The sequence below is a fragment of the Tenebrio molitor genome, chromosome 2 (assembly GCF_963966145.1).
Source record: "Tenebrio molitor chromosome 2, icTenMoli1.1, whole genome shotgun sequence".
NCBI classification, from domain to species: Eukaryota; Metazoa; Arthropoda; class Insecta; order Coleoptera; family Tenebrionidae; genus Tenebrio; species Tenebrio molitor.
The window spans coordinates 372,861-389,659 of NC_091047.1; the positions used below are offsets into that span (position 1 = coordinate 372,861).

At 36.5% G+C, this 16,799-nt stretch overlaps 2 protein-coding genes across 3 annotated transcripts in view; both read right to left on the reverse strand.

Annotated features, from left to right (window-relative positions):
* Positions 1–16,799, reverse strand: part of LOC138125072 (protein turtle homolog A-like) — a 191,010-nt gene that overhangs the window by 109,190 nt on the left and 65,021 nt on the right. The window lies entirely within an intron of this gene.
* LOC138123901 (uncharacterized) lies at positions 1,219–7,662 on the reverse strand. 2 transcript variants are annotated; one of them, XM_069038731.1, is made up of 7 exons: positions 5,933–7,662; positions 5,350–5,801; positions 5,026–5,282; positions 4,709–4,905; positions 4,404–4,560; positions 4,205–4,344; positions 1,219–4,152 (listed from the first exon to the last, which is right to left on the reverse strand). In XM_069038731.1, exons 1-7 carry the CDS (start codon positions 6,083–6,085, stop codon positions 3,808–3,810), a joined length of 1,701 nt encoding a protein of 566 aa, XP_068894832.1. In that variant the 5' UTR covers positions 6,086–7,662; the 3' UTR covers positions 1,219–3,807. The 2 variants fall into 2 exon arrangements, with proteins under 2 accessions (XP_068894832.1, XP_068894833.1); XM_069038732.1 differs by having other exon boundaries at positions 5,350–7,662.

The following is a 16,799-nucleotide window of genomic DNA, read 5'->3' on the forward strand; positions in this document are numbered from 1 at the left end:
GCTATCAGGTTATCGTTAAGAACAAGACAACGTAACATTACGAGAAAATTCGCACTCTCTGCGAATTTAGCGCCAGGTGGTGGACAACGCAAACGACGTTTTAACACGATTACTCTTTGATGATCTCGTCGCAACAAGAGGACTTTTTTTTCAAATTACTCCAACTCTTTTTTTTTTCATGACCACTTGATTTTCTAATAGTGTCGTGACTTTAAACTGTTGATGATTTTGATCGTTATGCAACTACCGAGCGATTCAGACCTTTATTGTGAAGTATTTGTTTCCCGGCGCATCAAACAAAGTCAAATCCAATTTAATCAGCGCCTGAAATTTAGCGACTGAATAAACAGAATTTTCAGCAATTCGTATGAATAAATTACCGGGAAATAAATAAACATCTCGAGCAAAACCATCCGATCACTGTGCACCACCATATAAATTGGTTTATTAAAACGTATTGATTGGTGGTGCGGCTGCTTAAATCAGATAGCAAATTTTCGGTAAAAGCCGCAACTGCGTAGAAATGTTAATTAAAGAAATTCATTAATAAATCCATACAAATGTGCATGCACGACACAGTCGTGCTTCCAATTTTTAAACGTGAACAACCACCGACACGTCATATTTTATGGCCTCTGAAATACGTGATATAATTATGCACACAGAGAACAGTTTATTTCAAATAAATAAAATTAATTATTCATCAATAAATGATTTCTTTACCGGCGGCGAATTAAACTTTTATTTATAGGAACTAAACCATTTAATTGCATTACGTTTGCTATTGACCACAAACGCTTAATTACAAATTTGGAGTTTTGCTTATTTGGAGTCACTTAAATTTGTTTGTGAGAATTAAAACATTGCGAACAAATTTCGATAGTTTTATTAGCCTCCAGTTGGCTTTACTGCGCACAACAAATGTATATTTTAATTTTCTTACCTTCTTTATTTATAAGAAGTTACAATTTATTTCTAGAAACTGCAAGTTTATTAGCATGTACTCTAGCTTTACAGTTGCAGCAAAATGTGTGGATAGAACGTTCTATAGTTGTTTATTTCAGAGTATCAAAATAGTCTTCTGAAAAATTAATTATCGGCTGTTAGTTGTGAAGGATTTATTAATGGCAAATTTATTGTTTATTCCTGAAATTTACATATTTTATCTATAGGTGGTATGTAGGTACATATTTGGAAATTAAAAAAATATATTTTGCAAATATTTTTTTATTTAAGAAATACTTACGAACTGGTTTATGTATACATGGTAACATTGCAGTTCTAACTAAACTACTTAACTAACTATTCTAACTAGACTACTTAACTAAATTACGAACGGAAAAGCTTATAAAATTGCCGAAAAACCTTTACTGAATAATTTTTGCAATCATATGTGTTCCATCAATTCCTATATGAATGGATCGAGGAATAATTAAATGTTGTGGATTAAGTTTTATAATTCTTTTTCTATTTTGTTTAGTTGAAATCTCGATTTCAAATGCTGCCATGTGACTGTTAAAACCCACAGTGACACAACTGTCATAAACAATGTAAACGCTACCGCTCCAGTCTGTGACAACATTTCGAATTACACCAAAAATTGGTTCACTTACGTCATTTGTTTTATCGTGAAAAGCATAACCGATCTTATAGAATATTCCATTAATTTTAGCCCAACTAACTACATACAAGTCACTGATGCAGTCTGTAGGAAATGCATCGTTTAAGTTATAATTCTGTAAAGTACCAAGGAATTTGCCAGTTTCAAACGAATTTTCGATTCCCTTATTACTCAAAAGTCTATATGCCAATCGCAATTGTAACTTTAGTGATAACGTATATGGCAAATTTATTCTAGAGTTAACAATGTGGGCATTAACTTTCGACAATTTATGCATAGCCTCATAACGAATGGACGATAGATGTTTTAGAGGACCAACACATAGCATAGTTGAAGGATAGTGAACTAAAAAATGATACTTGGGTTTCAAGCCTTCTTGGAATAATTCTTGATAAAGACTGTTATGCTCGGCAATTAAACATTTTAAAAGGCTCAAATTAGAAGTTGTAATTGCAGGACTCGTAATTATGTCGACTATATCATATAACAACAAATATAGCCTCCAATGTTCGTCTCCTTCTGGTATTTTGTCACCTATTATTATTCCAAAGTAAGTTACAAGAGCAGCCATTTCTGAAGCCGACATTATTAAACAACCCTTAGTTAGATGATGGTCAGAAATGGCTGGTATAGGATTGCCTATGTCAACATTGCTGTTATATTGGAAGTATTTCAATCGGTGATTTAAGCAATTTAGTGAGATATATTTTTTTGATATAAGTTGTTTTATAATTTTCGCCATATCATATCTACAAATACCCTCATAAATGTCATGCATTAAGTCAAATGTGATATTTTCAACATTGTGATAGTTTTTTAAACTGTTAAAAATACAGGAACCTTGAACCCCAAATTCTTTGTTAACGACGTCAAGCTTATAATTTTGTTGATTCCTCAAAGTGGAATAATTTTCAAAAATGGCCACCTGAGTTTCAGCTTTGCTGCTTCAACATTTACGACAAAAATAATGGCTGCTAAAAGATTCAGTAAATCCGAGCAAAGAGTTAAGTCCCAGATTATCTCCTAATACAGCAAATAAACAAAAGTAAACTCGCAAATTACCTTCTGGAAGTTGTAAAGTAACACCATTCGATTCTAGAAACTGTAATTCCTCAAGTAATGAATTAAATGCCTTTCTATTTCCAAACATTGACCTATCAGAGCTGTACATTAATTGACAAAGAAAAATATTATTTAACGTTGAAGAAAAAGAAGGTGGAATGCCAGCAATTGTATAGTATAAGGCACCTATTTTATGTATACCAGCTTTAGAACCTAAAGGATTATTCGATTCAAAATCGTCATAGTACAGTAAAATCGGCAAAACAATTTTTTCACCAAAAGTGTGTTGTAGATTTTTCCACAAGCTCCCACAAAAAATGCTAGACAATTCCTGATCCTTATTTGATTCACTGACAATAAATGATTGAATGACGGTAAAAACGCCAGGAAGTTCCAAAAATTTTTTTAAGCATTTTCGCATAGGAATTACTTGCGCCTCACATTTTCTTGAGCTCATGATAATTGTATTTTCCGGATTTCTACGACTGTCCGGCATTTCACCAATAACAACAGACTTTGGCTGTATTAGGTATTTTTCAGATTCCATGTATTTAAAACGTTTATATTCTGTTTTAAAGTTTTCAAATACACTGAAGTTAAATATCGGCTGTATTATTCCATGAAGGTTGGAATCCAAGGCTTTTGTTAACTCAATCTTAATATAGTTTAGTATGTCATCAATTAATTCAGAACTATGCGAGATTATCTCCTGGACAAGATTTCTTGTTATGGAGGGATTACAATATAAGGATCCAATAAATTTTAAGAGACATCGAGTCAGATCTGTGTCTGTAAGTTGAACTGGTATATCTTTAGTGTTTATTTCATCAAAATCAGAAATGGCAGCATTATCATCTTTGTCATTTTGAGATACATTACTTCGATTACTTAAGTCACTGTCCACGCAAACGTTCCTTGTCTTAATATGGTTTGAGGCTACAACCAAATGATTACTGCTGTTCATATGTTTCTTCAAACTGAATACATTGGAAAATTTACGTAAACAATATTGATAACCACATAAATAATTTTGCTGCAAAGGATGTTGTACTTTCAGATGAAAAATAAAAATATTGCATTTCAAAAAGGTTTTTCGACATAAAGTGCAACGTAACATTGTGATCCTATACTGATTTTTGATTTTTAATTTGATTGTGGAGTTGGAAGATCTGGGGCAGTTTTTTATCACTTTTTAAATGAATATCGTAAATGATCCACTGGATAAGAAACCATATATGTTCAGCCTCCAACGGATATTGTAAGTCAAAAACTATAAAAGACTTGAAACATACGTCAACGGCTTTCAGCAGAGTTGGCACTGTATATAAAGTGTCATGGATGTAGAGATGAACAGTCTGGATGTCGTAAAATGTTGGGCCGACGATGATGATGTATGGTTGGACGGTCATCCCAAAGCTGGCCATTTTAGTCCTTTTCGCCTCAATGGCATCGTGAATGTTACTTGGAGCCTGCAATTGCTATTACTAATATACTTGTTTCAATATAAACAGAATGATATACCTTAACGTGAAGAATGAAACCCTCCTGAGATTCTGCCACCGTAGGTTTCCAATAAGTTTTTCCTCCTTTCTTTACCACTTTGCTAGCATTGTTCGAAACTGTTTCGAACAACACTAAAAACTTAATGACATCTTCGGAATCTACAGAAATCATATCGCACTTTATTTATATAGAACGCGCCAAGATAATTATGAATTACCCTTTTTAAGCTTTCCGCCATTCAGCAATTCAAACAGTATGCCGTTGGTCGGCTTCTTGTTTTTTGATACTTCTAACACGCTTTCAAATGTTGATGGCCAATGTTCGAAAAGCATGCAAACTTTGTCTTTATATAGTTCTTCGAAATCACTTTCTATCTGAAAAAAACAAGGGAACCTAATTATGAAAACGTGTGCAGGGGTGCCCCATAATTATTCGTTTAAAAAATTTCAACGTTAGGTTTTGTTGCGCAAACTTGTGAAATAATGGGTTCCCTACCAGTTATTTTATAATTTAAAGCATTACCAGTAAATATCCCGTGGATAATTTTAAAATAGGCCAGTCGTCATAAATCGATGATATCGTAATGGGGTCGTTATTGGAGTTAGGAGAAGAAAACTTTTTTCTTAGTTGGAATGATTTTTTCCAGTGCGCTAAAACACTTTCAAATGGCTCGCAATTGTTTTTGAGCCAATCTGCGCTTCTCATTACATCATCCAAATCTACAATGTAATTCGTTTTATAAATATACCTAGATAATGTTACCCCATTTCCACTCATTATGGTATAAGCCCCTTCCCCACGCGGAAATGGGGGTACCTAATATGCATAGGTCTACATACCAACATGAGATTCATCTCCACTTCCTCCATTATCGTCTTCAGAGGTATCCTTTTTGGATAGCATTTTGCATTTTCTTAAAAATTGTAACATGTTTCGATTTTTGTCTACCAGTTTACCTCTTGCTATGCCAGCTGTATTGGTTTTGGAGTACCTTTTAGGAACTGGAGCAGAGAAGTACACTTCTTTGCATTCTTTTGGAAATAAATCCACTATCGCATTGGCGACTTGTGACAATATGTCATTCGTGAGGCGGACGCTGGTGGAGAAAAATAATCATTGTAACACACCCACTGTTTACCACTTACGTAATTATAAGTACTAACTTTATATCGATATCAAAAAAGTTACAGATGACTATGTTCGTTAAATACCCTTGGCACTTAGGACTCAACCCTCTGTCATTGTATGACGCCATTATGGCTTGGCCAGTAACAGTTTTAGCAAGTAATTTCTTTAGGTCAAAATCCACCATGCACTGATGGAAAGTATTATCTCCAAGCTTCATTTTTTTAGGGAGAGGTTGATCTGATTGTTCATGTTCATTATTACTTTCTAGTATTAATATCTCAGCATTCAATATTGTGTTCGGGAGAGGTTGATTTGTTGCCGATTGAACATTTTCGGTATCGTTGTCAAATTCTATTTCAGCGTTCAATCTGTCATTGACATACTCGTAACTGTTTGCAGATAAATTTGATGTTGATGGTATGGTGATGGTGGAAACTTCTGAATCTGTAATGTCAGGTGTATCCTCTGACGGTCGCTGATAATCGCCCTGTTGAACAGGAACGTATTATTCTATGGTGCACGTGATCATGTGATTCACAAGAAAGATAAACACACAAAAATAGTAAGCATAATAAGTATACTCATTTAAACCAAAAAAATTAAACGAAATAAGCTTACATGTAACGGTTGTGCATTATGTATATTATGATGCCAATGTCTCTTTATTCTTAATCGTTCACCTATTGACGGTACAATTGTCGAAAATAATTCATCATTTCGTGTTAGTTGTTCCAACTCCTCTAGAGTAATTTGGTTTTCTACAATGAACATTTTTTATAATAATAAATTTTTCATTAATAATGCTACGAGGTATCTACATATTTTCACATTTACTTAGTTCCTATATACAGAACATTCACACAGAAAGTGCATAAGGATAGATAAAGAGAGAATGATTAGTTCTTTATATTGAAAGTAACAACTGTGCAAATAGACTCACTAATATACAATAACCATCAAAATTTTATAGAATATTATTGATGAGATAAAGAAGGAGAATTGATTATTCAATCCAGTATTTTTTTAATTCATAAATTTAGAAATTTAGAATGAGGTAATGTGTGTAATTAATACTTATTTATGTATGGTAAGATTACTCAATAATGGACCCAGTTATTTCAAAAAGTTTGCGACAATTAGTGGAAGTAACCAAGTGGATATTTAATTTTTGGCAGAAATTAACTCTAATAAAATAAAATCTCACATGCTTAGCTTGGGGTTAACCATGTTTTAAAAGAGTGTGGAAATTACCCAGTTTAGTGACATTATGGAACAATTAGATATTTTGTTTATTTATTCTTAAAAAATTTCAAAAACTTTTGAACATGCAATGACCATTATAAAAATTGGATAACTTAGTCCTCAGAAATTAATATCAACAATGCGCGCCAAATTACACCCTGAACCTACATTTTTAGATAACTTCTGTGGCGCGAACGCCATAGTGCACAGACTTAGAGCGAGGAACAAAAATATGAAATTCATCTGTAGGAACGGGATGGGTGAGAACTGATAAGTGATAACTCTATCAGGATCAGGTGGTTACAAGCTGCTGCCCATTACTAAAGCTAAAAACGTGAAAATATGATAAAAATACTAAAATCCATTAGCCTTTGTGATTTATTCTATTTTAATTTAGTACTGCCTTAGAAACAATCCTGCTGCAGGGTTCGATATGTAATGTTGCGCAATAATAGGTAAAAGTAGGTACTCACCTGTGAAGACTTGCACCAAATGTTCTAGGTTACACTTTTCAATAAGGAATCTAGCTAGGTCCCAATATTGCTTTTCCATTTTGATTATTTTTACTAAATTCCACAATTCACAAGAACACACACACATTAGACGTTGGCACAGTCGAAATGCCAATATGTTAAATGCATTGTCATCCTTACAAAAATTTACTACAAAAGCACGTTCGTCGATACCCGATATCGGAAGAACGTAATTCTATTCTTATGAATAAAATTTAATAATGGTAACTAAATTGTTCTTTCATTTATATCCTTTTTGATTTGTTTGAAACAAAATCATTCCTCAGCTCATTCCCATAAAAAAATGTTATTAAACGCAAACAAATGTCTTACAGCATTCAAACAAATCTTTTTGATTTTCTTCACACAAGGAAGTATTAGTTGTGTATAATAACGATATTGCAAATAAATGGTTTGGTTGCAGGAAATTGTCGTAATTTTTTCTCATTTCTTCTAAGGAGTAAAGCTGTGTTCCGTGTAAATTTTCTTAATATAGAGTAACAAATGGATGTGTGTGCAACTAAATCATACACCACAAGTAAAAACAGGAATGTTTATTAACGTAAAGCAGAAAATTTTTCTGTGTGTGGGGAGCGTAATTGTTGGAATTTAAAGCGATGCAAATTCTCGGTCTCGTCTGAGGTAGTCTCCTTTCTAAGGGGCTCGTTCATTATTAATTTTCTACTTTGTAAAAAAGTGTTGAAACTCAAAAGCTTAATTAATACATTAATAAACGTACAAAGATGTCGGAATATGTCTTTGAACATTTTAAAAACTTGGCATTGTTAAGAATCTCATCGCCTTCTTTGAAACCGTGCTAATTAAATTTTTCCCCTTGCACCCGATGTGATAATTCACGCCGGAGACGAGAGGATCAACCCCAATTGCACCAGAATAAACCTGTTTCGTCTTTTTACAACTTGACTTTTGCAAAAATCCGGATGTCATGCCGTAAAGATGATATTATTTATATTTTATTCTCACTACTCACTATTACGCTTTTTGGTTTTTATACTTACATTCACCCAAGATCTTGTCGCGTAATTTCGTGCCAGTTCATATAACCTAACCTAGCTTTTACAGTCTGCAATTTTCAAGACCATTCGTTGTTTAAAACATCATTTATTTAATACTTAACTTGATCCTTTAGAATAAACGTAATTTCGAATTGGGAGGGGTACTTGGTGCATAAATTGAAGATGGAGGAGTGGCATTCTTCAGCTGGTTTCATCTGTGATTGCCGTCCGTTGCGCCTCCGCTGTTTTTATTTTCAGTGGCGTGTTTAATGGAAAACGTGAATGTTGAATGGGACGAATCGATAATATTTAAATTGGTTTGGAGCACGGCCATTTTTGCCAACAGCTCATAACGCCGGGAGAATTGGAAGTACGTTAAGTGCATTCATTATTTCTTTAATAAAGCCCACAAAAGAATTTCCTCATTTTTCACAAGAGGTCTTATAAAATTCTTAAATAGAGCGAAATCTACTTCTTTGTAAACAGTGTAGATGCCAAAACGCGCATGCTGTGCCCTAATGAAATTTCCCCTGTTCCGGAGCCCTGAATGTGCTTATGAGATCCTCCTCCGGATCCAAGACGGCTTGGAATGTATCGTTAAAATATCGCCATATCGAATTAAAACGATCGACACAAAAATGGCGGCGACGTCGCCGGGGATTGCACACAAAAAAGAAAACTAGCCGAGGCATGAATAGATTAGACGATGGGAGGAACGCGAGCTCGGGATAATTTATGCTAATTAAATGATAGGGGGGTTTTTAGATAATTTTGTTGCATAAATCAAATAAGATATGGAAGCTACAGGAAGGTGTCTCCTACGTGGTAGTGGAAGCATGCGATGCTTATTAATATTCAAAAGGATCCGGGGCAATATTCGCAGCACTACTCCAATTCAGATTCAATGCTGATCTAAATATACCCACGTTTGACTTTTCGCAGGGATGTGCTAATGCATCACGGATGGGGTTTCAACTCTTTGTTAACCTGCGCCGCTCCAAAATAAGAATCATTTGCATGGACGTTTTTCTTCTCTCACTTAAACTACAGTGTGGAATAAAATGATTTATATCTAGTTACCTTTGGAATTTTTGCACATGTAAATTTTCCTGTACCGCTCTACTTTTTTTTTAAGTGCCGAACTATTAGTTCTGTCAATAAATGTCATCAATCGAATTGACAATTGTTACAATTTACTAAATTGAATTAACAAACGTTGGTGGCCACTTTCAACACTAGCTATGACTTGCTTTTGTTAGCTCCTTTTTAATTTCAATCTCTACTTTGCATTCATATCATCCCTTCGCAGTAAATCACATTTGGAATTTTGGAATATTTTAGGTTAGGCTTTCTTTTTTTTTTTGTAGAGCGGCATTTCGTATTTTTACAAGGGTAATGCAAAGGTAACTGGATGTAAATCATTTTATTCCACACTGTAGTAAGAACTGTTAAAAACAAAAAGAAAAGAAACTGCAGAAATCGTCTTCTATAGCTTACCTTAACTTAGCTTAATCTTATCTTAACACTTAAAAAATATTGAAAACTTTCTAGAAATTTAATTGTGTCGAAGATTTATACAAAAACTCGATGATCTTTAATTTAAATTACGAAAACTGCGAATCTGCGTATTGCGAATAAAATGGAGCCGCATGAGTTAATACGATGTAACATGCAATTTTAAAAGAACATATTGTAGAAGTGCGCGCGCGCGTGTAATCTAATTTAATTTAAATGTTTGCTACTAGTAGCTAAATGTACTTTCCCCCTTCTCGGCATGTCCTTTGCACTTAGCCAAATTAATTGTTGTGAATAATTGAATTTGAGAAAGCAAGATCGAACGTGTGAGTTGCGAATGATTTTGCGAAAGTAGCGTTAACTCTCCCTGGCAATTTTCTTATGGTATTTCGTTGTGCGTCTCCGCCCAGGTTTCCGTTTCTGCGTCTCGTATCGGTATCGCCTCCTCCCGAGGAGTCGCCGTTTGATGTTGGAAGTTTACGATCGTACATTTGAAAAATTGCTTTCGTTCTGTGCAGATTTGCAGGGACGTAATTGATAAACATATTGGAAATATCCGAGGCAGAAAGTTTATTTTTCCCCCGAATTCATTGCCGTTGCTGAATAAATACCTGAGATTTTCAATAAAACTGCTTTTATACACACGTATAAACAGAACAAGTTGAAATGGACAAATAAAAATATGGAAGCAAACAACTTGGGCACAAACAAATCCTGGATGCATCTCTCTACCGTAAAACGGAATTCCGAGCCGATGGGCAATTCGCTTCTTGTCAAAATGCACGCAATTTTTTCACCGAATTCAAATCAGACGCTGTTCGAGGGATAGATGGGGTTAGTGGGCTTTTCTTGGGCGAACAATGGGGCTGCCAAGGCGCTGGATTTCTAACAAGTGGACGCTTGTCGGCTTTCAGCACAACAAACAACGCTTCGCATGCCAATCTTGTCCAGACGATGGAGTTTTAGGATAATGTCGCGAACGGTCCCTCCGGGATAACCATCGACGTATTTTTTCATCGTCTAACTAACTTTAAATGCAGATCAAGCACGAAATAGTGTTTTTGTGTTAAATTTCGAGGTTACGTTTTTATGTCAGCGGTCTGTCAAAACTCGATCTAACATTCTAACCTAACAAATAAACTCTAATGCCGAGCAGTTTTAGAGTTGAGTGTTTGTCGAGAATTTTTTTAAAGAAAGCAATGTGTGGGCTGTGCGAACTGCTTCAAACAGACCGTTCTAGATTTGTGATTTTTATCACTTCTATTGTGCGACAGAGAATCTGGAAAGGACAATTTTCGGGGAGGAACTGTGGCGTACAACATGGGCGTTCGTTATCACTCTTCGAGGTGCTTTAAAGATTTTACAAAGTTAAATATTTGAACGCGTTTTAGCAACAAAACGCTGGTAAGAAGAAGATAACCGAGAGAATTTATTCAGAACCTTGACTCTCACCTTTCCTAAAAGACAATATACATTTACATAACAAAGTATTATCTGCTTTTTCCAGACCCTCACTAGAACCACGCCGCTCTACAGTTTGCACGGTTTTGATTAGCATCATTAAAAAGACTCCAAATACTCTCAACTTTTGATTTAATATGGGAGGGTGAATAATCACCGACAAGCACAATTCTTCCAAGGATCCAATCCGTGAAAACGGTGACGCACTATAAATAGTTGTCAAATTGGGAATTCGTCGGCAGTTCGAAGCAACTGTCAAATTCAGACTAATTGCTCCAGTGGACGCGGCCTACCAATTAACCCACCATTGAATTAGTTAAACGGGGGCTATTTTTGATGTATGAGACGTTAGCTCTGGTTTAATGTGTTCCCGTCAGGAGTCGACCTTTGACAATGAGACTAATTTCGAAGAGGCGGAACGACTTTCGTTGATTTCCTAGACATCTTAAGATGTTTCCGGCCAGATTCCCGATCAACAAACTCATTCATCGACGGAAACGATTGACAGAGCCGGGGTGAAAATTAATGATGCATCATTTGGAGTTTCTAAAGACTTTGCCGGTTTACTTTCGAACAATGCGAGCTCGGCAAGACAACGGAGTTTTTGTCGGACGGCAAGTAACAAACTGGGAGTGTTGTTCTATTATTCCGACTAGTGTTTGTCGACAATCAGCTCCGGAGCTGATGATGTGCTTTGGATGTTCCGCAGATATAGACTTGTGATGGGATTAATGCATAAATTGTAAATGTGCAAATGCGATCCGAATCGGGACGGCTTTACAAAATTTATTAACACGTTCGCGTTGTTTTAAGCGTGCTCTTATCGTGTCAAATTCGAGAGTTCACTTCTGGAAAAATTGCATAAACGGCGGACATTTTCTTAATTTGTTCCTAGCATGGCACGCTGTGTAATTCGGCTGCCGTCCATGAGGTAATGGGTGGCCAAATACACCCGAAATTGGATTTGTTGCCGGGCGTTATTGAGTTTACGAGGTCTGAGGTGACAAATCACCCGTGCTAATATAAAATGCTGACCGAATACTCCCACTGGTTATTCTTTCTTGGGAATATTTAAGAAATCGACTGTGTGAAGCCGCGCTGAATACGAAGAATTTTAAAAAGTATTCATTACTGGAATTGAATGCAAAGTACGAGAGGAAACACACAGACGCGAGATTTTACTTAAACTCGTTCCACGACGAATTTTCCAAACATTTTTAATTGGACGATTCGAGGGGAGCGAACCGTGCACCATTTTTATATCTGGAAAGGAAGTCACAGCATCTGTCAAGTGGACAAGTATATCGAGCTTCGCTTTTTTCACTTCTATATATTCCCTTATAGAGTTTTGATTCGTTTTTTAGTGTTCAATCGAATGAAAATCGGCATAAAAGTCTGTGAATGTGGGTGATAAAACATATATCCTGGTTCGTATTCACGCTTTTGTCACTTTTATTATTTTTCCTGTCTCCGAAATTGAGTTTGTTGCTCAATCAAGGCTTGTTTGTTGCCAGATTTTTCGTTTATTATTTTAAACAAATCGGGAAATTTTCCATTTACACGCGTGCAAACAATGGATTAATTGAGGCGAAAGGTCAGACGCTTGGCCACGGCAAAAATGTTTTCGTGATCAATTCGAAGATTTAACACATGAAAGCTGGGCATCCCGGCGCCTCCACCATTTTTGGAACATTAAAATAAAAGTACAGTCCATTTTTTTAAAATCAACTGTCAAAGTGTTGTCAAGTTGGTATGAGCAATTGAAAGTGCATTTCACAATATAGTTTGGCAACGTCGAGCCGTGCAAGGTCATCGGCGCTGTCATTGCGCATAACTGTCATTTGCGTTTGCGTTGAAAAATTAACGCACAAAATTTGAAAAGATGCCTTCGTAGTGCACAGAGAGTGAAAAAATAGACCTAATTCGGTACTGCGAAGAGTTGAAAGGTGACAACCCTGAATTGAGTAAAAAGGCAATTTGTGAGAAAGTTTCAAACATATTCATTGTATCGTATTAAATACCTATTTTCTAAATTTTCATTTATTTCCGTAAATACTTTTCTAAAATAGATACGTTGGACGTCTGCAATCATATGTGATGGCTTTAAAACGACAAAATGTATTCAACCCTGAAAAAAATAATGTTTTTTTCATTGTTTAAACTGCAACTGTGTTTCATTACAAAAAATCGTTGTGTTCCAAAGTCCACTACAATGTACCTAAACGAAAGTACATGCTCTAGAAAATACTCTTTAAATACAAGTATATACCTACATAAACCTACATTTCATTGAAACCTTTAACATTAACACTGACTACGTTCGACATTTCAATTACGTTAGAGAGACTGACAGTGACAGACATAACCTCAATTTTGACGTGGGGGGAATTGTTACACAGTTGGTCGGAGAGCACAGGTTTTAGGGTAACACAGTCTGGTCTTTTACAAAATTTTGAAAAAAAAAATTGACTATAGACTACGGATTCACATTTCTTGTCTATCGTCATAAAATGTAACGGGCGGCTTGCCACATAAAATAAGCTCAAGGTTTTTTTTACGTGACTTATTTTATATTAATTTCGTCGTTTCCGATTTGACGCACAGCGTGACAACATAGTCACAACTGTCAAATTTTTGTTGGCTGTCACTATTTCCATGTTCTGTAACGAAGATCTCGCGAAACCTGAAAAAAATTTGCAATTTAAAGTGCGACGAAATAAAATGAATTGATTGTCGTGAAAATCGCCGTCGATAATTCGTGGAATAAAGAAAGTTGCTCGTGAGCACGAAGAGGATGATGAGTGTACGAAGAAAGAGGAAGAAATTCGGTGACAGTTGATTGGCACTACAAATCGCGCAAAATACGACATCGGAACCGTTCTCGCGTTTATGGTTTCTGCAATGGTCCGGAGCAGCAATAAGTCCCAATTATTATGGGCCGTATAGCTTCCGCTGGGTAATAATTCCGCATATCCATCAATTCCGTTATTCATACAGAGCTGGGGAGAATTACTGGGGTGGAATAATATAATTGCAGTAATATTCGCTACTCGCTGAAGTAGACAAATGAATACAGGTTTAGGTTCGCAATTATTCGGTATCAAAGACCAATTCATCTTTCCCAGACCAGCCCGCAGCTCAGAAAACTCGAACTGCTGACTGAGCGGTCTCAACTAATGAAAACAACTTGCTGTGTGCGGATGTTACCGACGTTTCCAGCTTTAATCAACAAACTTACGCCGAAACTGATGCAATATAATTCGGTTAGGTCAAAATAGTAGGTACCATCATTCTCGAATGATCCATCAACTCGCTGGACTTCTTCACCATCTCAACACGCGTCTTGATTTTTGATCGCTCTCTGATCTCGAAATGTTGTGAATTATTCAGATGTCATCCTTTCGTGACCGGACAAGGTCTCTTTGTCTCGTCCCGATACCAACAGCTAATGTTATAATTGAAACCCCTCCCGCCCCTAAGATATGGATGTGTCTGGAAGCATCTGGAAAGCAGTCTAGCGACTATCCGATATTTAATGCGGCGGTTCTAATGCGATTATCGCAGCTTTTCCGCCGGTCCACGTGACTGATGTAATAATCCTTAATGATATAAACCTCCAATTTTAATGTCAGACGACAAGCGGGCGCACTAATCTTTTCAAAGCTCGTCTGTGTCCTCGAAATGTTGCCTCTCTACACTGTTACACGCCAGAGAGAGGATCATCGTTCAAATATTTACTGAGACTTAGCCCGAGATTTCCTTATCTTACTTCTAATTTCAGATTAAACACCACCCTCTCGTATAATTAATTTTCTTCCGATATTCAGCTAGATATGCACGGATGAATGTGCCTCGATGGAAAGAACGAGAAACTCAAATTTACCTACGGCAAGGCGAGCAGGCCATTTACACAGATTAAAATATCTCAAACGGAGATCAGACTTTGTGTGCACCTGAACTTAGTTACGCCATTGCTGAACGAGCGTAAGCTTAGAGAGACAACTGCATAATTTTATGATTTGTGTATCACAAGTTTTTCAATTGGGACACTTTTGTCAAATTGCAGTTTGGAAAGTGTTTAATTTAGCCGGGCGGTGGTGGAAATTTTAAAGCCATGTGTCTTGAATCGTAATCCCAAATAATCCAAAGCGAGACAAAACGCAACCCTTTAATCAAGACGAAGCCTGCGTCAACATGTTGAACAAGAATAAGCCGAATTTCGCCGGAAACAGTGGGAAGACATTATTAAAAGCGCTCGAAAAGATGCAAATTTTCCAATTTGTTCTCGGATTATTTATGTCGTCGGCCATTTCGTTTTATGAACAATCATAGACAATGCAGCACGGAGATAAACCGAATATACAGTGGGGATTAAGATCCCTATCGTAGTCAGTCAAGTAGGTCGAATACAATGCAACTGATAACTCGTGACAATAATGGCCCCGTTTCGCTACTCTGATTATAATAACTGGGCGAGACTCCCTGATATATTGGAGTTATTGCTTATCATATCTTAATGGAATGCGCGAGATTGAACACGAACGTTGTTTGAGTCGCGTCTATCTCTTGATGGACGTTTTGGCGGATGTCGAATGCATCGCGACCGACCGTATTTAAAAGTGCACCTCGTTCCACCCCAAAGCGACCCGAGCTCCATGCCGATTAAATCCGGTTTTGGAGGGTGATCTGGAAATGCTACCTGATTGTGTAGGTTACCCAACTTAGTTTAACTCGACTTGGTCTAAATATACACATTATAAGTTACAAAGTTGGCAAAGGCACTGTTACGGTTGAGATACTTTGACACCCCCGGATTTGCGAAGCATAACATTATACGGCCACATCCTCGGACACTTGTTTAGGGCTAGATGAACGGTCCTATCGGTTTTTTTCTTGTATGTTTGGAAAAAACCACTCTGTATATCGACGGAGCCGTAAAATGCCTAATTCATTCGCCGCTTCCTATAGTATCGTGTCATATACTGCGGCCTCGTTTATAAAAGTGTGTGAAAAATGCAGGATCACGTATTTCGGGATTTAAATGCCGCTGTAAAAACCTTGGTGGTTTGTACTTTATTATTTATTTTATGGGGACTGTTTAGGTGGCGAGTTGCTGATGTTGTTCTCAGTTGCAATAACTGCACACTAAACGTTAATTGTTGCGATAAGATCGGTGCAAAAACATCCCGTTCCACACGGGAAAAAGAGAGTTTTGTATTGTTGCAAAATGTTCATATCTTCAAGAAGCTGTACAATCAAATGTGAAAACAGTTTATTTGGTAACTGCAGAAAATCCAATAAAATAATAAAGTCGAAAGCTAGCTGCACAAATTCGTACAGACTTGTAGTTGCAGCTTAACTTTTAATGAGGCAATCTTGGAAAATCTAGGAGACGTTCCACGTGAGAGTGAGCAATCTTCGATGCAACTCGAAGGAAACGTACGTTATTTATTAAAATGGTACTAAACAAAGGTGAAGGGGAAAAAAGTGATTGTGTGCGATAAAGTCGATTATCTTAAGACAGTGTGAAAAACCGTTCCCTGAACCGAAACATTTTGTTCCAACTCTGGTCCCATTCATTTTATTTTAACAAGAAAATTAAATAAGGCTTAAAATTTAACCGGAATCTCCGTCGGCCACATCCGGAGAGTCTTCGAGTCGAGAAAAATGTGTAAAAAAAATTAGATATTCCGCGGAATCAGTGGCGTCAGTTCAAGCCACTCGAACGGAATTTTCGTC

Coding starts and splice junctions, on each gene's coding strand:
- LOC138123901 (XM_069038731.1), bottom strand. CDS start 6,085: ATGTTCATTGTAGAAAACCAAATTACTCTAGAGGAGTTGGAACAACTA. Junction 5,802..5,932: donor ATAATGCACAACCGTTACAT/GTAAGCTTATTT, acceptor CCTGTTCAACAG/GGCGATTATCAGCGACCGTC. Junction 4,345..4,403: donor TGGCGGAAAGCTTAAAAAGG/GTAATTCATAAT, acceptor TGATTTCTGTAG/ATTCCGAAGATGTCATTAAG.